The sequence below is a fragment of the Balaenoptera physalus genome (genome assembly GCF_965194825.1).
Source record: "Balaenoptera physalus genome assembly, chromosome: 13".
In the NCBI taxonomy this organism is placed as follows: Eukaryota; Metazoa; Chordata; class Mammalia; order Artiodactyla; family Balaenopteridae; genus Balaenoptera; species Balaenoptera physalus.
Window position 1 is genome coordinate 26,039,246 of NC_138892.1, and position 24,636 is coordinate 26,063,881.

General features: G+C 37.7%; 1 protein-coding gene across 8 annotated transcripts in view; it reads left to right on the top strand.

The window, feature by feature from the left end:
* The window catches only part of FGD6 (FYVE, RhoGEF and PH domain containing 6), a 110,313-nt gene extending 86,656 nt beyond the window's left edge, over positions 1–23,657 (top strand). For 5 of the 8 annotated variants that reach the window (XM_082418790.1, XM_082418786.1, XM_082418788.1 and 2 more), the window contains 12 exons: positions 1,137–1,195; positions 1,278–1,349; positions 2,066–2,134; positions 2,673–2,756; positions 3,536–3,615; positions 9,548–9,650; positions 10,136–10,282; positions 11,121–11,223; positions 12,961–13,088; positions 18,636–18,764; positions 19,399–19,547; positions 21,687–23,657. In XM_082418790.1, the coding sequence (XP_082274916.1) occupies positions 1,137–1,195; positions 1,278–1,349; positions 2,066–2,134; positions 2,673–2,756; positions 3,536–3,615; positions 9,548–9,650; positions 10,136–10,282; positions 11,121–11,223; positions 12,961–13,088; positions 18,636–18,764; positions 19,399–19,547; positions 21,687–21,723 (1,160 nt within the window). In that variant the 3' untranslated portion in view covers positions 21,724–23,657. Of the gene's footprint in view, positions 1–1,136; positions 1,196–1,277; positions 1,350–2,065; positions 2,135–2,672; positions 2,757–3,535; positions 3,616–3,745; positions 5,036–5,055; positions 6,999–9,547; positions 9,651–10,135; positions 10,283–11,120; positions 11,224–12,960; positions 13,089–18,635; positions 18,765–19,398; positions 19,548–21,686 lie in introns of those variants that run through there. The other 3 variants (XR_014252175.1, XR_014252176.1, XM_082418791.1) reach the window with 3 other exon arrangements.
* The last annotated feature ends 979 nt before the right edge of the window (positions 23,658–24,636 follow it).

Below are 24,636 nucleotides of genomic sequence, written 5' to 3' on the forward strand. Positions count from 1 at the left end.
ATACAGTAAATTCTGATACGTGGTTTGAGTCTCTATAAGGAAATACAGCTTTCCTTTAATAATGGTGATAATAATACATTTAAAGACTATAGGCACCTCCAGGGTTGGTACCAGAAAGAGTATCCCTTGGTAGGTATAGTAACTGGACCAAAACACCTCAAACCCTTTCTGGAAATAGATTTTTTTTTTTTTAATAGTCCTTTTAGTGACGACTACTGTCATTGCCACACCATCCTCAGAAGGGCATGCTTCCTTCTTTAACACTCTTACCAGTTTTTCTCAATGATAGGGCTTCTGTCATATGAGATAACCTTCTTTGTGTGGATTTCTAATTAGCATTGCAGGATGTTTAACATCCCTGGCTCCTACCCATTAAAGGCCAGTGGACCTTCCCAGTCATTGTGACAACCGAAAATTATCTTATACATGTCCAAGTGTCCCTAGGGGAACACTACTCTCTTGAATTGAGAACAACTGTAGCCCAAAAGGAGACAAAGTATAGACTTTTTCCTTTATATCTAGTTATGAAGATGACAAACTGAAGCATTCAAAAACATTTAATAAAGGCAAGAGGTTAATAAAAAGAATAAAACACAGGTGAAGCTAAATAACCCAACTCACAAAATAATGTGCGTAATTTCCTAAGGTCTAGTATGCTTCCATGTGGCATTTCTTCCCTCTTGGGATCAGACTAAGAGAAGGCAGCTAAGCCCTGACCCTCTTAAATAGCTGGTCCTCATAATTCTGGTTTCCTATCCCAGGATCCTTCTCTCCCAAGGCAGTTTATCCTGGAATGGTCCTCAGCTTCCAGGTAAAATCCTATCTATCCTTATAAACTTCAACAGAATAATCAACTCTCAGCACAAAACAACCCTGACGTTCATGCTATTGATACACATGGTCTGTAATGTATCTTTAGAGTCTTTCTTTGGCTCATTGTTTTATAAGTACTGTTTTTCCTTGGTTTTGCTCTCATCGAACCACATCGCCTCTATTTCTGCCTACTCACAGTTAACTGGTCTCCTGCAGTGGTCCGTGGCTGTGAACTAGCTGTCTTGTCGTCTGGAGTTGCTCAGTGTTGCAATTCATTGGTAATGATAGTGATCGAATGCCCCTTCTGTTCCTACATATTTTAGATGCCCTTGCTGTTGTTATAGAGGTAGCCAACCATGCCAATGACACCATGAAGCAAGGAGTAAGTATCTTCATTTCACGGCTGCTGTACTGTTGAACCTGGGAGCCCGTGCCTTCATATGCTCTGCATTCTCTTTCTGTAGGACAACTTTCAGAAACTTATGCAAATTCAGTACAGCTTAAATGGACACCATGAAATAGTTCAGCCTGGACGGGTAAGTGTTTTAGACTGCCTTTTGCAAACTTAATACAATGGATCTAGGCACCATTTGTAGCTGTTTTCATTTGAGTTATGAAAATAGGTTATTTGTTATTGTTACTCTTCAGTGACCCAATCTGGATCAACTAAGTTCATTCTATCCTTTCAAAACATTCATGATTTAAGTCATTGTGACAAGAAGTCCAATTCAATTAGAAGAATGGCAAGGGACCCCACAGAGTAACTGATTAAATAGGATCATTTTATTGTGTAATGCTAGCTGACCTCACACAGCTTTAAAGACAGTTTCAATTAAAATCTTTAATGTAAGAGAAGATTATGAGGGGAGGGAGAAAATTGGTATTTTGATGTTCTTCATAGAGCACAAAAGTGACTGAGGGAATGAATTCAGGAAAATTACAAAGTGCAATTGTCAGGATGTTGGCTATGCCTCAAGATCAAGTACACACTCAGTCAATTACATTTCAAACCATATGGTACCCCTGGGCTCAGTATTGGAGTTATGAAACTCTGCTGGCTTATCCAATTCCTAAGTGACTTACAGGGTTTGAAAAGAAGCCACGGCTGTAAAAAGTAACAAGGAAACTACATCTGCCCAGCCTCCACACAAAATAATTCTGGGGAAAGAAGGTCGAAAAGGAAATTACATGTATATGTATATTGTAGTTGTGTTGTGAGGGTACTAAATGGGTGTTTGTTTGGATGAATCAGGTTTTTCTCAAAGAAGGAATTCTGATGAAGCTATCTCGGAAAGTCATGCAGCCCCGAATGTTTTTCCTGGTAAGTGGCCACGTGTGTTTCTGTTGCGCCCGAGGCAGGGATAATTGCTTAATGAAAGGAGATGGTTGTTCAGGACAGATAAGATTGGCACATTCAGACAGCAGTTTTAGTAGGATCTTTGACTGGCTGGATTGCTTGTTTGCATGTCAAGTATAGGAAACAAAGTCTTGTATGATACACAACTAGAAATTCACTTCCTTTTTGAGTTTAGTTTATTTCATCTCTGATTTGGAAAAATTGATTCAATCAGTGGTTTGTTTTGGCAGATTATAATACCTTAGGTGGGATTTAGAATTCAGAAAACGTTAAATCTGTTACAGAACTTGGAAAGAAAGCACATTTTCTAGAAATTGCCTTCTAGTAATATTCTAATAGTACATTCTAGGTGGTTCTGGTTTTATAAGCAGAATATAAGTATTATATTCAGAGAGTTTTAAACAAAGAGGTAATATTGTTCCTTTATTCCTGTATCTTACCAATATCTTTGTAGCTGAAATTTGTTGCTTTACTTTGCCCTATGAAATGTTTCTACTTTCAGTTTAATGATGCTCTGTTGTATACAACACCAGTGCAGTCCGGGATGTACAAACTGAACAACATGCTCTCCTTGGCTGGAATGAAGGTCTGTGCATCTGTTAGAAGATATATTTTTACCCAAATGTATTTAGAGAAAAAGCCCTAAGATAATCATCTTCTCATATCCCTGTCTCTTCTCTCTCCATGTGTTACTGTTCATTTGTTCATTTATTCATTTTTGTAGTTATTTGTTCCCTCATACATTAATTTAGTCATAAGATATTTACTGAGAACTACTATAAACAAAATGTGTTATCGGTTTAGTGAAAAATATAAAGATGAATTGAAGCATTCTTTTGTCTCCACCTCTACTCCAATCCCTCCAGGAGTTTAGCAACTAGTTGGGAAGCTAATACGCTGCATATCAATACCTATAAAATAGATTGTAATAAATATCACTATAAAGGCACAGTTAAAGTTTGAGGGAGCTCAGAAAATAAAGAACGTGCAGCTTTTGGTGGGACATGGTAGAGGGATTGGTGGTAGTTAGGAAGAGGGAGACTTGAGGAAGTCTTTTTGGAGGAAGAGCCAAGAGCCTTACAGAATTGGTCACATTTGGCCATGCTGAGATGTAGGGAAAGGCATTCTAGGTACAGGGAATAGTGTGAGCAAAGGCCTGAAGGTGGGGAAGTTGGGCCTTCATGTATGTGGGTATTTAAATTCATCTGGAGCACAGAGCAGATGAGGGAGAGTGATGGTAGATCAAGCTGGATATGAAGGCTGGGCGTGGGTGTCAGCAGTGGGGGCATTGGGCAATTTTAGCTGTGCTTCAGCAGTGAGGTTTTCAATTGGATGAGTCTGCTCAATCATTTTGTTTTCTTCCAGGTCAGAAAACCCACTCAAGAGGCATATCAGAATGAACTAAAGATTGAAAGTGTAGAACGTTCCTTCATACTCTCAGCCAGGTAAATTTTAAAAATGTATAGGTGAACATTTGTCAGTATTGCAGAGTCAGACATCTCCAGCATTTTTCACATTTAGGTTAACTAGTAAACTTATTTTTTTCCCTTTCTTTTCTCTCCTAATACCATGCAGTTTACTCTTGATTTACCATGTAGGTAGAATGTCTAAGAGCTGATGCAATAGTGTGCTAGAAGTACAAAGACTAAAATGTTCCTCTGAATGGAATAATCATGCCGAAAAGTGCTTTGCTGATCATTTTTTTAAAGTGGTTATTTCAAGTCATTTTACAATGATAACGTAATGTTTTTAAAAACATCTAGTGCTTTATAGTTTACTAGGAAGCTTTCGTGTAACATTCAGAGGTCATAACAAATCTACTGAGGTAGGTGTCATAAAAAGGAGGAAGACTAAGTTACAGAAAAATTGAGTTGATTTCTTAAGGATGCATAGCTGGCAAAGTCAGGATACAGGTAGAAACTTTCTGCTTTTAAATCTGTTGTTATTGTGACACACCACATTGCCTCAAATCGGAACCTACAGTGACTTATATGTAAATCAAAATATATTACCATAATATAAATCAAGTACTGAGGAAACCTGGGGCTGTGTGACTCAGACACGCATAGTATTCAGTTTTGGCTGAGTGGTAGAAGTGCATGTGTGGCAGGATGTGACTGGTGAAGGGAGAGCCACCAACAGCCACAGCTTGCTCCACTGCTGAACCTGCATAACAAGTCTGGGCGGCTCTCAGATCTCACCTTTGACATAATAAAAACAGAGGAAACATGGATGTAGCGCTTACTTTGTGCCAGGGACTATCCTAAGCACTTTCTGTGTATTAATTCATCAGATCTTCACAATAACCTTTTAAGGTAAGTTACTACTATTATACCCATTTTATGGTGAAAAAAGCCAACCAGCTGTTAAGTAGCAGAGCAGTGGAGCTGAAATTTGAATCTGACACTAAAATTCATGCTTTTAACCATTCTGATATTGCCTATGTCTGTGGATGTCAAGGACTCAGACCAACTATGCTGACTTCCCAAATCAGACCACAAGAGCATCTCCCTGGGTCGTGTCACTCTTCTGAAATGGAATGGCCACTGCTGCCTGACACCAAATCTCAGGATGACAGGAGAAGGCAAATTCCTGTATTCAGGGTTTGTCAAGTGCTTCCCAGCTACCAGCTAGCGCAAGCAGAGTTCCGTCAAGGGAGGGGGCACCTGAAGCATCCTCCAGATCAGTATTTAGAAAGTGAAAGTAGGGGAATTCCCTGGCGGTCCAGTGGTTAGGACTTTGCACTTCCACTGTAGGGGGCATGGGTTTGATCCCTGGTCATGGAACTAGGATCCCATACGGCCAAAAAAAAAAAAAAAAAAAAGTAAATGCTTGATCACCTGGAACTATGCCCTTTTTTTTCTTTCTTTTCTTTCTTTCTTGAGTTTGAACAAAAGTGCAAAGAACATCAAGTCCCTGTACATCAGGCTCCTGGCAAATACTTAAGCTTGGTTCTTAAAATCAAGAAAGTTATTTTCAAAGATCCAAAGAGGACATGCCTATAGGGAAGTTAAGTTTTCAGTTGCACTTAAGTTTTCTAACTAAAATAGGCTTTTATAAAAACAAAATTCTGTTTATTAAAAATTAAACAATTCAGGAAATGATGGTTGATCTTTCTTTCTTTGGTTGCCTATCAGGTAAATATCTGGATGTCGAGTGTTTTTTCAGATGGGCCTCCTAGACCTTAGTAAGATCATTGGATTTTTAAGTGTGATGGGAAACCATCCAAAGGTTTTAAGCTAAGAATTGGTGTGACCTCATTTTTATTTTTAAAAGAGCACACCGTCTGCCTTGTAGAAGTAGACCACCAGAGACTAGAGTAGAAGCTGGAAGACCAGGTAGGAGGTTGTAGATGGTGATGTCTGGACTATTGTTGTAAGAAATGGTTCAATCAGGTAGAGCCAATCAGGATGGAGTGAATGTGGGGTATGCAGGAGAATGATAAAACTGGAAAGTTGTTGATAAAAGAAAAGTAAATTTCCACAGGAGGGTTAAGGTGGCATGCAAGAAAGGGAACAAACACATACTGAATGCCACCCATATGCCAGGCTCTCCTTCTGAATTCCCCCAACCACACTGAGGTACTGTGTAACAGGTAAAAAAGGGATAGGAGGCCTCTTGTGATCTTGGTCCTGTCTGCCTCACCAGCCTGATCTCCATTCACTCTCCTTGTCACCAACCCCACCAAAGCATGGCATGTTCCATCAGCATGGATCTGCTAATGATTCTCCATGCATGCCAGCCTACTTCACATCCTTCTGCCTTGCACAGGTGGCTACCTCCACCTAGAATTCATCCCTTTGTTCAATAAGTAATATGGAGCGTCTACCCTGGGCCAGGCGTTTTGCTAGGCATCAGGATACAGTGGACAGTGAAAAGAGCCTTTCCTTCCCTGAGCTTACAGTCCATTAGGAAAGACATACACTTAGCAAGTATTACCACAGTCAATTATCAGGGAGATTAAGTAGTATACAGGGAAACTACCAGGTGCTATGAGGCTGTAAAACAAGGGATCTTAAATTAGATTTGGTGGGAAAAGGGCAGTTAGGGAGAGCTTCCCTAAAGTCCTGTGTCTGTTGAGTTAAGGAGGATAAGTAGGAGTTGGATAGCTAGGCAAAGAGAAAAGGAGGAGGCTCCTGGCCATTAGGAACAGTGTGTACAAAGGTCCTGAGGTGGAAAGGGACATGGTGTATTCAAAGAACTAAAAGGCCAGTGTGTCACGGACATAGTGAATGAGAGGGAGAGTGACCCAAGATAAACCTGGAGGGCCAGGGAGAAAGATTATACAGAACCGTCTTGTGGATTTTGGTCTTTAGCCTAAGAGCCACAGGAAACCGCTGAAAGGTTTCTACAAGGGAATGATGTGATCGTATTGGCATTTTTTAAAAGAATATCTGGTTGCTGTGTGGAGGATGGTTTGGGAGGGGAACTGAAAGAGACGAGTAATGGGACAGAGAGAGGCAGTAAGAGTGAGTCTCCAGCCCGTACAGCGTATTGGATTGCTGTGATAAGGAAAACTGGGAGAGGTGCAGCTTTAGGAGAAAAATCAGGAATTTAGGTTCAGATGTGCATATTGAATGTGTGGTGCCTATAAATCATCAAAATGGGGTCATCAAGGAGGCAGTTGATGTCAGGAGCTGGATGTCAGAAGGAAGACTGGACTAGAGGCGTATCCTGAGGAGTCATCAGCCTCGAGACGATGATCAAAGCTAGGAGACTGGCTGAGGGTGCCCAGGGAGACCGCAGAGTTCCCTGTCAAACACCTGTAGTTGTTCCAATAGCGCCTTAGTCATCACCTCTGCAAAGCCTTCCCTGCTACCCAAATAAGGTAATTAACTACTTCTATGTTACTTAGCTATCTTACATTTATTATATCATATGGTAATTATTACCTGACTTTATGTCTCACCTCGATTAGATGTGAGCCCTTGCAAGTGAAGTGTACTTTGTGTGCCCAGTTCATGGCGTAGTACCTAGAAGTCTCCCAGTAAATGTTACTTAAATAAACTGAAGTGATGTGGCCTTTGGACCTCAAAGTTGCATCCCACAGTTAACACAAGAAGTAAATAGTGTGGCAAGGTCTAACACACCAGAAATCTCTTCTGTTGGAGAGTTTTTTCCCTTAGAAATTATTTCCAGTCATTGGGGAAATGGTGCTTGTTTAATGCAAATTTGCTGTCTGGTAATGTCCACCTTCCATAAAGAAAAGAATACTTGGCTTAACTGTGTTTTTCTGCGACGAAGATGCTGATTCTTCCACTAGCCATGTCACAAAGGCAGAGCTAGAACGTCTCCACTCGATGCTGTAGGCAAATGTGTGTGGTCTATGAGAAATGTGGTATCAGCTGATAAACATTGTTTTGGCAGAACCCCACACAAGAGAGAGCCAGGAATGATTAAATGAAAGAACAGCATATGTGACATGATTTGCACAGTCGAGTCACATTCCACGTGCTCCCAGGGCTCCAGAAAAATCAGACGGCAATCCTCAAATTAGCCATCTGCCTCTCGACTTTCTGTTACTTTTTCCAGTGAAAAGTTGGGGAGGGAGAGAGGGCAGGGGGGACAGTAATATTTTATGAATGTTTACTTGGAACCTGAGCCTATGTTCTCATAGCGTAGTCCTTCAGAGAACAGGAACAGAGGCCAGAGGTGACATGGTGGTGAAGGGTTCCATCCTTAGCCACACTTGGGTCTGATACCAAGTCACCATTTAGTACAGAGCCTGTTATCTAAAGCAAATTATCTAACAGTTCAAATCCTCACATTGCTTTTCTGTAAATGGTGATGGTGTGTGACGTTGGGATTGGGGGAATGGAGTGTAAGATCCAATGTATATTCCATGGGGTACCTCTGAGGATGAGAAGTGATGATACTTGCAAAGAAAGCATTCAGCATAGTTGGCTGATAACGTAGTAAATGTTAAATCAGCGGCAGCTAGTTGGGGCAGTGATGATAGAATAGTAGAGGTAACTGAGGCAGGTTTTGTTTGGTTTAGAGAGAGAGGGGCTGTTTCTATTTTATTTTGGTTTTGGTATATAATGAAACTTTGAGAAATATACTAGTTTTAAAATTTTATTCGTAAACTGGATATCTTCCTTTTAACATCCATATGAGTGCATTTTCTAAAAGGCACTGAAGCCATTTAGTAGGAAGATACATTCCTGAGAATGATTATTGTGGGGAAGGTGAGTGGTTTTTAAAGTTATCTCCTTGACCTGCTCTGGATTCATCAAAATATGCCTATTTGTACCATTTTTTTTGATGGAATTTTTCATTTTAGAGTCATTATTTAAAAGTTAAAATATACTTAAAATTAGAGTGAATAATACAATGAAACTGCATATTCAGTCACCCAGACTCAAAAATTACCAAGATTCTGCCACAAATTTTCCTGTTTTCTAAAGTACTTTAAAACAAATTGCAAATATCAGGTCATTTTACTCCTACCTACTTTAGTATGCTTCTCTTAAAAAAAGGAAAATGGACATTTTCTTATACAATCACATTCCCATTATTATGATGGATTTTATCATGGTAGAGATTTAAATTTATTATTAAATTCTGTCTCTCTACGAACACACACATATACACACACAATACCTAAAATGTGCCTCTCCCTCTTGAGTATGCAAAACAAAATGGGCGATACCAGTGATGATTCTGAGTTACCATAGAATTTTTTTTAGAGGGAGGTGTGGTTGCAAAAACGGAGAACAAGAATGTGTTTTTCTGAGCAGGCTTTCCCCCTGTTTGACCCATTTCCATCTACATTCAAGTCGCATAGCTCCTGATGAACTGAGGGTTTAGAACAGAAAATGTGATGGGCCGAATAGGTAGGGGAGCCCTAACAACCACTGAAGGCTATTTCCCTTATTAACCACTCCTTCAGCATCTGTTTATGACACCAAAAATATGTTTCCTTTACTCCAGTGCCCTTTCTAGAATATTTAGTAACCTAAAAATATTTAGTATTCTATGCTGTAAATTTGGATTTGAAACTTGATTCTTGGAATATTTTTAAATTCTAGGATTATATCTCAGGATAATAATGGCTTTTGATAATCATAATTATTAATTGCATGAATAGCCCTTAAACCAAACAAAAATACCTCCAAATTTAGGAGACTTCAAAAGCCATTCAGTAGAAAGCGGTATTTTTGGAAAGAAAAAAAGCATTGTGTTTGCTAAAATGCTGCGTGTTCTCTAATGCCTGCTCTGATTATTTGTGCACGTAAACCTCAGAGTTGTTGCCTGTGACTAGCATTGTTGGAGGGTGGTGGAATCTGTTGCCATGGCAGAAGGAAAAGACATAAGAAAAAGGCAAAGAATAAAAGCTGACATCTGGTTGATAGAACTTTCTTCTGCCCCCAACAGTTCTGCCCCAGAAAGGGATGAATGGCTAGAAGCGATTTCCAGGTCAATAGAAGAGTATGCCAAGAAAAGAATCACATTCTGTCCCAGTAGGAGTCTTGATGAGGTATTGTCTTTTCCTTCTTATGTTTTTGCAGTGCATTTCAAATAGTTTTTACCTTAAAGAAACTTTTCCCAGGGGTTTAGAAAAGCAACATGTGTTTCACAGAAGGATTGGAGGTGTGTGCGTAATTTCAGAGCTAAATATTCATTCTATTAATGTCTTAACTACAAGTCAATGATAGCATATAGTGCATTCATATTTTTTCTAGTTATAAAACCTCATTGTAGAAAATACAATCTAGTTTAAGGAAGAAACTAATTGGCTGTTATTGCACTACCACAGGCATCTTTTAAAGTTAATTTTGCACTAGAGGATTGTTGGAATGTAGCTAATCTTAATATCCTAATAACATGAAAACTATGATAGCTCATATTTCATCCACATCCTTCATGATACCGTCAGCATTGTGAGCTGCCAGTCCAAATAAAAAGGCTTGATGCTGTAGCAGGCAGTGTGCATAGAGATAATCAGAAGTCATTCTTCCACAGGCAGACTCAGAAAATAAAGACGAAGTTAGTCCTCTTGGATCCAAGGCTCCCATCTGGATTCCTGATACCAGAGCTACGATGTGTATGATCTGCACAAGTGAATTTACTCTGACCTGGAGACGACATCACTGCCGGGCCTGCGGAAAGGTTGGAGAGGATCACACTCACCTCCCTTGTGATTTTCAATAGCTCTACGCTGTACATAACGAAGAAGCATGTTTCTCCTTGTAAACCATTGGGGGGGTGGGGGAGATGCTGAATCGTGGCTGGTATCTCCTCTAAATATTTAGGCACAAGGCAATCTTATTAGGGAACTTAGCTCCTCCTAGCCCAAGATTACTTCAGAATGTCAATAATAGATCATGTTCATTTTTTAAAAAACTAATAAATTCAAATTAAATAGATGCTCACATTTACAGATAATTATTGAAACTGCATTTATCTAAATACTAAGTTCTTAATAGGAGGAAACTTTCAGTGTTGAAGTTATCACTAGTGATGTTCCTAAGTCTTCGTGACGTTATTAGTAAAATGAGCATCGTAACAATGACATCAGAGAGTTACTGTAAAAATTTAATGGGTCTTATTTAGACAGCATTTAATCTGGGCCAGACACTGGGAAGAGGCACAGCAGAGGTGTTCATAGTTGCAGCAGTGATGATGACAATGACGATGATGACGAAGATGATAAATACAGCTAACACAGGACTTACTACACACTGGGCACTGTTCTAAACATTTTGCACATGTTAACGCCTTTAGTATATTATTAGCTGTAGTAAGCACTCGGTAATAATCTGTGGCCTCTTCAAGTGTGGTATTGTGTGTGAGTTCCCTACATGCCTGAGCTCCACTGAATTTTTATTCAGACTCAGTGACTATGAAAAGGTTTTGAAAAGTAGACAGAACTATAAATTGTAACATAACTGATGGTTTAGATACAAAGGTTATTATTCTAAATGAAATAATTCCAATGTGTTTTCAGATTGTATGCCAAGCTTGTTCATCAAATAAATATGGATTAGATTACCTGAAAAATCAACCAGCAAGAGTATGTGAACATTGTTTCCAAGAACTGCAGAAATTAGGTAATATATAAGTAAAGATTTAATTGAAAATTCCATTATCCCCCAGATACTTTCAAACAACCTTCTGAAAGAATCATCTTAGGCACATTAGCAATATGATTGGTGATACTTCTCTCAAAATATTAAGTATCTTGCTTTCTTAACTTACTTAAGCTTTCTTAACTCATATTTTGTGGTAATTCCAAGAAAGGTTGGACTGAAACTTATTTTTACTCTGAAAACGGTTTTGCTGAGGATCCTGATTGTAGAAATGTAATCACAGGATAAAATGCTTGGAGTAGTTACAGGGGAACTTTAACTTCCAAATAATTTTCAAGTTTCTGGTTTCTAGTTTCACAACTGTGTGCTCATTACAAATCATTTTTATCTATTAGTAAAGTAATTCTCTATGGAAACATACTAGGTGGCACTTTGTTAGCCTTATTCTAATCACTTGGACTGATGTAGTGAGGTTTTATTTTACATCTAAATGTGCGGCTTTTCGCCAACTACAAAATGATAAATCATATCTGCCTGTTCGTTATTTGCAAGTATCCATCCCTACAGTTAAGGTGAATGCAGCTCAGGTCTATATTTTGGGACGAGATCCTGAAACTTATAGGATCTAAATTTTTAAAAGATTATCCTTCATGTTGATGAAGAATAGCTTTTCATCATCAATGAGAATAGCCAAATGAATATAACTAGATGACAGGCCATTTCAGAATCCATTTGTTTATAGAGGAATCGTTTGTTATTATCTGTATACATTTTCCAAAAAGACACATCCACCTAATCTTTTGCCACCCTTATGTTCCTCCCTTTGTTCTCTGGGTATATAATATAGGCTCAAACATTCAAAATTCATTTTTGAATACTCCTCCCTCATCACACACACCCATTTTGGTCAGTAAATCTTGTCAAATTTATGTTTGAAAAACCTATCTTGCTCTTGAATTCTTTATCCACCTCAGCCCTAACAAAGCCTTCATTATCTTTCATGTGGACTACTGTCCTAATTTCCTAACAGGTTTTTCTGCTTCAAATCCTTCCTCTTTCCTACTGCCAGATTTATTTTTCTAAATTCAGTCTGCTCGTGTTACTTCGCAGCCCAAAAGGCCTTTGATTTCCCACTGCCTAAAAGACAGTCCTTAGAACCAGCCATTTTTTTCCCAGCCTCGCCTTCAAATACATGATCTAATTTCATATCTGTGTGCTTTTGCTTGTGCTGACTTGTCTTCATGGAGTGTTCTTCCTCCGCTTTTTAGCTTGGCAAACTCCTACTTATACCTTAATGCTAACTCAAAACTCTCATTCTTTTCCCAGCTTTCCTTGAACCTCTGCAGTGAAAATTAATTACTTCCTCATCTTGTCTTATAGTCCCTTTTCTAGCATTTTGTTCATTGTAATATTATTTGGTCATGTATCTAGATGCTAAATGATGTTGTCAGTTTGGTTTTTTTTTAAAGTCAGGAGGGAAATTTTTTCAATTTTTTTTTAAGTTGGTAGTACATAAACATGTTTCATAATTCTTAAGGCACAAAAGGTCAATCCTTTCATATGGCTTGCAGTTGGAAAAGTATAAAATCATAGACAGTGGGAAGTCTTCCTCCCACTCAACTTCCAGCCTGGGGAAGTGTCATAAGTTTCTTAAGTATCCTTCCATGGATATTTATGCAACAACGTTTATTGACTTGGATTAAATTGAATTGCAGAATGCTTGCCATTGGTTATATAAGTGTACCTGATTTGTTTTAGATCACCAGCACTCTCCTAAGATTGGATCTCCTGGAAATCACAAATCTCCTTCAAGCACCTTATCGTCAGTCTTACATAGTATTCCATCAGGGAGGAAACAGAAAAAAATCCCAGCTGCTCTCAAAGAAGTAAGTGTTTCCATTAGACTTGCAACCTGATAGAGGCTGAATTATTCATACACATATAATACACTATTTTTCTTTCATAAAGGAAGACGTCATTTCCCACCACTATTAAGACATGCATTTTAATACTGGTGATGGATGTGGTTGAGGCCTCACTGTCTTGCTTGATCTCCCTTATGACCTGAGTCATTTAGAAAATGGCTGTTGAAAGGTTTGGAGAACATTTTATAGCAATGATAGAAAGGAAAGATAACTTGGACACGTGTGAATTTTTAAAATTACTTTGAGGAGACCCCTTCCTTTCTCCTTTGAGGAGAGGGAAGAAGTCTATAGAACATTTGGGGCATTTTATTAGCATTTACTCGTCTGCATGGCTTGTTTTTTATAGGCGTTAGTTGGTTATATACAGCTGATATCACTGATAGTGCGTTGTTCTTCCTTTAACTTAAAAGAAAAAATTTTAAGTGGTAATAGACTACAGAGTTAGACCTGCCACTGGAGTAAATCCACAGGCATCAATGATATCCTATCCCAGTTCCTCAAATTCAGGTGTTCAGTCAGCCAGTGTCAAGAGTTTAGACAGTCCTGCCTTTCTGGTCACTCCTATTTTGATTTTTATTAATTAGTTCCATCCATGCTAGTTTTGTGGCCAGGAGAGTAGTTTTAAATTCTGTTCTCTTGCTTGGTTGCTGTGGAGGTCTTCTATCATGGAAAAGCAAACAGCTCTAAAAATTTGACCGGGATCGTGTTTCTCATATAAAGTTGAGTGTATTTCATCATGGCCATTGAAACACTAGGAAGTGATTTATAGCCAATCTCATGATATAGTAAGAATAGGACTTACAGTTCCATTTGCCAAGTTTCATGTGGAACTGGGTAAGCCAACTGAGTGAATACCCCTGAGCTCTATTTCTTCATCACACAGTTCCTGAATCTAAATCTACATTCAAAAACTTTAATGTTCTTAACCAACCAAATTAATGTTAAGTTCTCTGTAATTTTTCACCTCTCCATGCTGATGTCACATTTTATAAATATAATTCTTACCTGTGCTCCCCTCTTTAGTTGAAACTCCACAGCACTGGCTGCCAAAACTCATTATGGTCTATAGACTAGACTCAACCTAATTCCAATCCTTTTTTGTACATCTTTCCACCCAGCCACACAAACAGGCCTTCCTGGCTGCAGCCATTTCTCCCTTGACTCCACTGGTTCTCAAAACATCCTCCAGAGCGGCAGCAGCACCGCCTGGGAACTTATAGAAATGCAGATTCCTGGACCCACCCACACTGTATGGAATCAGAAACTTTAACCAGAATTCTTGGTGATCCAGATATATGTCTACTAAAGTTTGAGAGCTATTGCCTTGCTCCTTTGTGGTCACACGGGGAAATTTATCCAGTTAAGTGCTATAAAAGTCAAAGTAGTCTCCTCAGAAAGCTGTGTTTTTTGTCTTTTTTTTAAAACTGAGGTGAAATTCACATAACATATAATTAACCATTTTAAAATATACAATTCAGTAGTATTTGGTGTATTCACAGTGATGTGTAACTGCCATATTGCTCCAATTTCAAAACTTTTTCATCACCTCATAAGAATACCCTGTGTCTGCTAAGTAATCATTCCCCACTACCCCCTCCCTCCAACCCCTGGCAACCATGAATCTGCTCTATGTATTTGCCTATTCTGGATCTATCATATAAAAGGAGTCATACAATATATGACCCTTGTGTCTGGCTTCTTTCACTTAGCACAATGTTTTTAAGGTTCATCTAAGTTATAGCATGTATCAGCACTTTGTTTCTTTTTATGTCTGAATAATACTCCTTTTTATGTGTGTACTACAACTTAGCCATTCATCTGTTGGTGGACACGGGTTGTTTCCACCTTTTGGCTATTGTGAATAATGCTGCTATAAACATTTGTGTACAGATTTCCACGTGGACTTATGTTTCCATTTGTCTTGGTTATATACCTAGGAGTGAAATTGCTTGATCATACAGTAATTCTATGTTAACTTTTTGAGGAATTAGGAAGTTGTGTTCTTATTCCAGTGATGTTCAGTACATTTTTAGAAATTCCTCTTTTTTAGAATTACATACATTCAGAGCCTCAGCACCCTCAGTAATGGCAGGCTGCGTCTCTTGAGTTGGATTTCATTTATTTTTTATTTTTATTTTTTATTTGTTATTTATTTATTTTTAAATATTTATTTATTTATTTATTTTTGGCTGCTTTGGTTCTTTGTTGCTGTGCGTGGCTTTCTCTAGTTGCTGCGAGCGGGCGCTACTCTTTGGTGCGGTGCGTGGGCTTCTCATAGCGGTGGCTTCTATTGTTGCAGAGCACGGGCTCTAGGCACGCGGGCTTCAGTAGTTGTAGCTCATGGGCTCAGTAATTGTGACTCGTGGGCTGTAGAGCGCAGGCTCAGTAGTTGTGGCGCACGGGCTTAGTTGCTCTGTGGCATGTGGGATCTTCCCGGACCAGCGCTCGAAACCGTGTCCCCTGCATTGGCAGGCGGATTCTTAACCACTGCGCCACCAGGGAAACCCATTTATTTTTTAAATAAATCATTGGAAGGAAAGTTTTGTGAATCAATTAGGTGATTAAGCTGGTTAACACCAATTTTGCTTTTAAAAAGATAATAGAGGACTATGTATGACTATTCAGTATTGGGATTAATCTTATATGGCTAATAAATTAATTGTAAAATATTCCCAAAGAGTAATGTACAAAATATTTTGGGCAATGATAGTAACACTTAACATAAGTACATAGTGGATATCCCAATGTGACTACATTTTAAGAGAAACCTCCTTTGAATGTAAACATTTTAGTTTTTTTTTTTTTTAATTACTTAGTAGTCTTATACAGGGATGTTATTTCTGTATACAAATTTACTTGCACTTGAGAGATATTTCTAATTTAACATTAGATATAAATTTTCCACTTGGGACTTCTCTGGCAGTCCAGTGGTTAAGACTCCACGCTCCCAATGCAGGGGGCATGGGTTCGATCCCTGGTCAGGGAACTAAGATGCCGCATGCCACTCGATGTGGCCAATAAATAAATAAATAAATAAAATTTCCACTAAACAATATATCATCCTTTTTATGAAATGTATAAGAAATTAATACAATTACTACATGATTAAAGATATACTTTAAAATTCATAGACCCCATCTCTCTTAGTCTTCTATTGCTTTGTACCAAATTACCACAAATGTAGTGGCTTAAAACAACACACATTTATTATCTCAGGAGCTTAGATGGGATCTCTTCAGGGCGGCAGTCAAGGTGTTGGCCGTTGGCCAGTGTTGAGTTCTCATCTGGAGGCTGACTAGGGAAAGATCTACCCTGCTCTTAGGGGCTGCCCTCAGCTCCTTGCCACGTGGGCTTCCCCACATGTCTGCTTACTTCTTCAAAGCCAGCATGGTAGAAAGTCTCTAGAGCCAGTCTGCTAGCAAGATGGAGTCTTATGTAATGTAATATAATCATGGGAGTGATAGCCCATCACCTTCACCATATTCTATCGGTTAGGAGCAGTCACAGGTCCTGCCCACACTGGAGTGGAGGAGACGCTACAACAGCCTGATTCTCAGTGGGAAGCCACCTTGGGAGTCTGTTCACCATACCACCAATAAGGCAGTTCCTAAACTTGGCTTTTATATCTCTATTTTTCCTATATTTAAGAAGAGAAAAGTTTCAACTGCCACATTATAATCACTGAAGGCTTACTGTCTTTTACCTAGAGATTGAAATACTTTCAGCCTTTTATGAAGCAAAACAAGCTTCTTTTCTTGTAGACCAAAATTTGGGGAGCAGAAACTGATCTTTAAAATCACCATTAAGGGACTTCCCTTATGGTCCAGTGGTTAAGAATTTGCCTTCCAATACAGGGGACTTGGGTTTGATCCCTGGTCAGGGAACAAAGATCGCACATGCCGCGGGGCAACTAAGCCCGCGTGCCACAACTACAGAGCCCACATGCTCTGGAGCCCAAGAGCCACAACTAGAGAGAAGCCTGAGTGCTGCAACGAAGAGCCCTCACGCAGCAACGAAAGATCCTGCGTGCCGCAATAAGACCCGACACAGCCAAAAATAATAAATTAATAAATAAATAAATATTTTTTAAAAATCATCATTAATAATAGAATTTTCTGGGAATTCCCTGGTGGTCCAGTGGTTAGGATTCTGTGCTTTCACTGCCAGGGCCCGGGTTTGATCCCTGGTCAGGAAACTAAAATCCCGCAAGCCACACAGGCATGGCCAAAAAAAAAAAAAAGAATTTTCTATTTACTTTTCTATTGATATAGTTTTTAGAAATCCAAAAAGTTATTTCAGGAACTGAGTTAAAGGTTTAAGTAATTTTCCCTAACACCCAAAATAAGAAGAGCAATAAACAACATATACTGTCCCAAAATACAGCTTTAAAAAGGCATTTTTCTGGAGTGGGTGTGGAGAAAAGGGAACCCTCTTACACTGTTGGTGGGAATGTAAATTGATACAGCCACTATGGAGAACAGTATGGAGGTTCCTTAAAAAACTAAAAATAGAACTACCATATGACCCAGCAATCCCACTACTGGGCATATACCCTGAGAAAACCATAATTCAAAAAGAGTCATGTACCACAATGTTCATTGCAGCTGTATTTACAATAGCCAGGACATGGAAGTGGCACATATATACAACGGAATATTACTCAGCCATAAAAAGAAACGAAATTGAGTTATTTGTACTGAGGTGGATGGACCTAGAGTCTGTCATACAGAGTGAAGTAAGTCAGAAAGAGAAAAACAAATACCGTATGCTAACACATATATATGGAATCTAAAAAAAAATGGTTCTGAAGAACCTAGGGGCAGGACAGGAATGAAGACGCAGACGTAGAGAATGGACTTGAGGACATGGGGAGTGGGAAGGGTAAGCTGGGACGAAGTGAGAGAGTGGCATGGACATATATACACTACCAAATGTAAAATAGATAGCTAGTGGGAAGCAGCCACATAGCACAGCAAGATCAGCTCAGTGCTTTGTGACCACCTAGAGGGCTGGGATAGGGAGGGTGGGAGCGAGATGCAAGAGGGAGAAGATATGGGGATATATGTATATGTATAGTTGATTCACTTTGTTGTACAGCAGAAACTAACACAATACTGTAAAGCAATTATACTCCAATAAAGATGTTAAAAAATAAAGTGGATGGATCTTAAAAAAAAATAAAAGGCATTTTTGACATTTGGAATTATTATTCATCTTCTGGCAACTGAGAAAATACAGGTGAACCCGTAAAGAAACACATACATGCAAGCACAGTTAAACCAGATAAAATTCTGGAATTGCTTCTTAAAGGAAGGATTTTATGCTCATGGCATGGCAGTGTTCAATTTGTACAGTAGCAGATTTTGAAAGTAAACAATTTCATTCTGAAACATGATATTCTTATTATGGTTATTGCTTTCAGCGCCAATGATCAAAAGCAATTTTGTGATTTTAAATTTTGTTTTTGTCTGAAAACTATTAAACTGTGTGTGGGGTTTGCTTACCTAGGTATCAGCGAACACAGAAGATTCTTCTATGAGTGGCTACTTGTACAGATCAAAGGGCAATAAAAAACCTTGGAAACACTTGTGGTTTGTCATAAAAAATAAAGTGCTATATACGTATGCTGCAAGTGAGGTAAGATCTGAAATCTAAACATGAATAATTTGAGGGTCTTGTTTTATAGTGCCACCTGGAAATAATTACAATGTTTGCCTAATTTATTTGTTTTGTCTCTTTTTTGTTTTGCTTTGCTTTGGGAGGGGGGAGATGTTGCTGTTATTTTTGACATGAACAGTGTCCTTGTTTTGTATCTAAAGAGCTGTTAGGAATTTTCCATAGTGTTAAAATGTAAGTTTGGGGAGTGTCATGTGACTACTGATTACTTCACTAAAGGCAGAGGTTCGATGGGACTGGGGTGTATCACCTTTCTGAGCTACGTTTTCTGCATCCATAAAATGAAAGTAATATAATTACTTACCTCCTGTGGTTGTAGAGAAATAATGTGAAATTATTATTTCACATTATTTCACAGTGGATATGAACACACTGAAAACTGTCTGGCACAGTGTCTGGCTCATGGTGTAGGTGAGGCAGGGGTGTCCCAATAAATATCGTTGAATAAATGAAAGGTGAATAAGTTGCTAGAATTACCATTGTTTTATATATATGTATTTGAAATTAAATTAGAGTTATATAGATCAAGAGTTTGCAGATCTGAATTTTGTATCAGTTTAGAAACCCATCTCCTTTTGTGTCTTTGTAAATTTAGGACGTGGCAGCTTTGGAGAGTCAACCTTTACTAGGATTCACTGTCACTCAAGTCAAAGATGAGAATTCAGAGTCGAGAGTGTTTCAGTTACTGCACAAAAACATGTTATTTTATGTATTCAAAGCAGATGATGCTCACTCGGCTCAGAAGTAAGTAATTTAGACGTATTTTTCTTTCATACATTAGATTTCAAGTTGTTACTTTAACTGATTGATTTTAAAAACAACCTACTTCCATGCATGGAAACAATGAAGAATTTAAATCAGACATACAATTTAGAAAGAATTTAACGTATTATTCAAACTCTTTAGAATTGCTTTAAAGACAGGCAAGAGTATCTGGAATATTTTCAGGAGGCAGAGAGGAAAAGAAAATAGGTAGTTGTGTCCAAAATATTTTGTGTACACATGACCTTCAAGGAGGAAGCAGCATGATTCTCCTCTGCTGAAAGGAAGGGAAGCTGAGGTTATTTGACCTCTCCTCCAGTGAGGTTAAGAATCTTCTCTTGAAACATTCTGGGACTTTGGCAATCCAATGATTCAATTGTGCCATGGAACAGCAGGGGTTTAAACAGCTGCTTGCTGACTTACTCCTTTGGGGAAAAGGTCAAACACATTAAGAGGCTCCCATGCTGTTCCCAATGACTGAGTAGAAAGAAATGGATATCATTTTAGGTGGAAAAGGCTGAAATAGTCTCTTCAAAATTCCAACAAGAATATTTATTTAGATGTCATGAGATTGCTTAACATAGAGAAGCATATCTCTGTGAAACTGATGTCCTTTCTGAACAAAACAATTCAGTTCGCCTCCCTTTCATTTGATTTTCATTTTGGCCTCACAAAATATACATTTTGTTTTCATTAAGAGGTGCTCATGTTTTCTCAATAGGCTTTAAAAGTGCATGCAGATCAAAAAGAATACTTTAAATAAGCCAGGCTTGTCTTTTCTTTAGGCAGTTAAAATTAATGTACCAGAATTACATATGTTCCTGAATAATAATCAGGTACTTTTGGGTACTAAAGAATATTTTAAAATTATGACACAACTATTTTTTCTTTAAAAAATAGTTACTTGGATAAAATAGTAATTGCCCTAAAATTCTGTTGGATATTATATTTCTCATCATTTTTACCTGAATTCATCATCAAGCTGATAAGCTTTTGAATATATATCTTTATGTCATTAAGTTGACAAGATAGAAAGCCCTTCAAGACAGAGCTGAATGTAGTTGGGTGAAGGGTGTCAGCTTACTTGTTATTTAGAATTAATACAGGCTAATTTATAAATTTCTCTTTAGGTTAATATCATATGCGTTACTGTATTTGCACATTATAGAGTATTAAAATGTGTTAATTTTAATGGAAACTTTTGACTTTTAAAAAGCCTTTTTATTATGATATAACTTATATGCCATTTGCATTTTAAATTTTTTTTAAAATTCCATCCTTAAAATGTGAGATAAATCTGCTACAGGCTACTTTTATTAATTAAATTGAATGATTTCAAGTGTTCATGGTAAGTTTAGAAGCCATTACACTACTGGGGAGGTACAAAGAAACTACCTCCAAGTGTCTTCTGAATAACTGTAGCTGTGTATATTGTCAAATAAAACTTTTGAGACAAAAGAATTTTAGAAAGACTTCTATGAAAGTGAGACACTTTTATATTGCATGCAAACTTTAGATCAACTGAGAGTAGACTACTAGATGCTAGATTCCCTTTCACTGAAAATATTAGAATAGGTCTGGACTACAGATGCCCAAGGAGTCTCTGGCTGGTAGAATTAAGAGATGAGGAGACAGGGACAGAGCTAGTATTCCCAAAGGCAGAAAGGGGGTTGAAATAAAGGCCTCTGCAGATATATCCACTTCCAAAATCAATTAAATGGGATCAGTAGAACTTCATAGAGCCTTTACATGAAATGGCCCCTTCCTCATGCTTCAAAGAAATAAGAGATGCACAGGAATTCCCTGGTGGTCCAATGGTTAAGACTCAGCGCTTTCACTGCCAGGGCCCGGGCTCTATCCCTGGTTGGGGAACTGAGATCCTGCAAGCTGTGTGGTGTGGCCAAAAAAGAGAAAGAAATAAGAGATGCACTTTTCAGGCCAAAGTTTGGTCCAAATTACCAAATAAAGGGTAGTTCCATACATACAGAATTCTCGTTTGCTATAGGAAAGATCTTAAATATACTGTTAGAGTAATTGGATCCACAGGCACAGCTATTATCTATACTGTCTTAACATATATTGGATGACTGTATTTTAAAATCTAACAAATTTCTCTTGTAGGTGGATAGAAGCATTTCAAGAAGGCACAATATTGTAGCTGTATTTGTTTCATCTCTTGGTGATTCCAAAAGGGTGGAATTTCATCAGAATAGAGTAAATGCAGTACAAAAATTTTATATAAGTGCACACTGCCAAGATAAATCCAACCAAAATCTTCATCAAAGAAATTATTTTGTTAGGTATAAGGTAATTTTTATAAAATGTTTGTTTTTCATGTATGTTATTTATTAAAAATTTGATGTTTACTTAATGGTCAGAGTTATTTCTGAGACTCACACTGAATTCTAAAGTATCTTTTCTTTAGAAACCAGAAAACTTATCTTAATACTGTATTAGCTGTTTGTGACACAGTCCATACTGTTTTCTCAGTGTGTTTTACAGTGTTACTTTGTAACATTCTCACTAGTGGTAAGTCTTTGTAAATAAAAAACACACATCAAGGAGCAAATTTCCATGCAGTGTTTGGTTTGGAAATTATGATTATAAAACAGCTGGTGAAAAAAACGCATGTCTTTGAATCAATAAATTTAGATGAATTTTTGTATCTTTTAATGGAAAAACACATGGCCAGTTTCTACCTCAGTAACTGTGAAATGAAATTCCAGTAAATTATCAAAAGTATTTCTACTGTTATGTACCTCTTTTGGTATGAGATAATGTTACATCATCAAGGAATTATAGCAAAGGGATAGAATCTGAATTTTCATCTAACTCAACCATGAGTAGGAAAAAGGATGTTTCCATTTGCAGGGGAACACAAATAATCAACTCTATGGCCTTTACATTAAGTCTAATCTTTTTTTAAAAAACTACCATTTCAACACAAACATAAGTGTATTATTTCTTTAAAAAGCAAAATATGGCAAGCATTATATTACATGATGTCCCTTGCTGTTGTAAGTATTCTGAGTCTAAGTCAATGGTGGTATTTGTATCTAAAAAGAATGTTACATTTTCTATAATATTGTGATTTTTTAAATGAACTGGAATTACCATATCAAAAAACACAAATTCTAAGCCAGTATTAGCGGAAATTGTATAGTAATCATTTTTTAAAGGTTTTTTAATACCACTTTGTGTTATGTCCTCTCTGCTAATTAAAAAAGTATATTTTTCTTTAACCAACTGTCAGCGTACCTCATTAGGAAGGGTTTATATTCCTAATTTTGGGTCACATACTGTTTAACATATGAACTACTTTATATATAAAATTGATTAGCAGAAGTAAAATGAAATTAACACTATGATTAAAGTCATTCCTGATGTTCAAAATATACATTTATTGACTGAGCTTAAACTAAATATAAATTATCTTAAAAGGCAAGGTTATCCATAGAATATTTCATTAAAGGGCAAAATAAATTTCCCTTCTGCTTTTATATAAAGGATTTCCTAACTCAGTATTATATTTATGATTGCCAAGAGAATTACTGAGTGCCTTCTGAAGCCTTCTGAATGTTTGTTGCAGCACCAGGGTATCTACTAGATCTAGAGTTGGCTGCTGCAGTTTTTTGGCTATTGCTTGCTGTGGAATCACTTTGAATCCTCTTGCAACCTCACATACAATCCTCACATGCTATCTCCCAAATCTTTTTGTCACTGTACGTAAATTAACACTTCTTTGCAGCTCATTAATTTTAACCTAGATAGCATAAATAAGACTTCCATGTTAAATCCCTGCAGTTTTTAGTGTGTCCTTTTTGGAGACCAAGGTTATGCCTTATACAGTGTTTCCTTCTGTTTCACTGGGACTAGCATTTTGCAAAACAAGTTATTGGAGTTCCTCCCTCCTCCTCTTGAGCTCTCAACCTTCTGACTACAAGGTTTGGTTTAATTTGAATCTAAAAACTATCAACCAAGGCTATTGTATCTTCCAGCTGTTGGCTGAATCAAGAACCAGTTAAACGTTTAAATACAAGAAACATTGCATAAACTTCTTATAATTCTCCTAATTACATGTGAAACTCATGTATGATTTTTTTTTTAACTCATGTATGATTATAATAGCTATTGGCTTAACCCCATGGAGGGCTTTGAAAATTAAAAAATATAGTGCCTTTTGAGGAAGCTATCAGATTACCAGCACCCCTCCGCCAAGATTTTTTTTTTTAATTTTTTAATCTTATTTATTTTTTTATAGAGCAGGTTCTTATTAGTTATCCATTTTATACATATTAGTGTATATATGTCAATCCCAATCTCCCAATTCATCACACCACCCCCCCACCACCATTTTCCTCCCTTGCTGTCCGTACGTTTGTTCTCTACATCTGTGTCTCTTTTTCTGCCCTGCAAACTGGTTCATCTGTACCATTTTTCTAGGTTCCACATACATGCGTTAATATACGATATTTGTTTTTCTCTTTCTGACTTACTTTACTCTGTATGACAGTCTCTAGATCCATCCACGTCTCTACAAATGACACAACTTCGTTCCTTTTTATGGCTGAGTAATATTCCATTGTATATATGTACCATATCTTCTTTATCCATTCGTCTGTCGATGGGCATTTAGGTCGCTTCCATGACCTGGCTATTGTAAATAGTGCTGCAGTGAACATTGGGGTGCGTGTGCCTTTTTGAATTATGGTTTTCTCTGGGTATATGCCCAGTAGTGGGATTGCTGGGTCATATGGTAATTCTATTTTTAGTTTTTAAAGGAACCGCCATACTGTTCTCCATAGTGGCTGTATCAATTTACATTCCCACCAAGAGTGCAAGAGGGTTCCCTTTTCTCCACACCCTCTCCAGTATTCGTTGTTTGTAGATTTTCTGATGATGCCCATTCTAACTGGTGTGAGGTGACACCTCATTGTAGTTTTGATTTGCATTTCTCTAATAATTAGTGATGTTGAGCAGCTTTTCATGTGCTTCTTGGCCATATGTATGTCTTCTTTGGAGAAATGTCTATTTAGATCTTCTGCCCATTTCTTGGTTGGGTTGTTTGTTT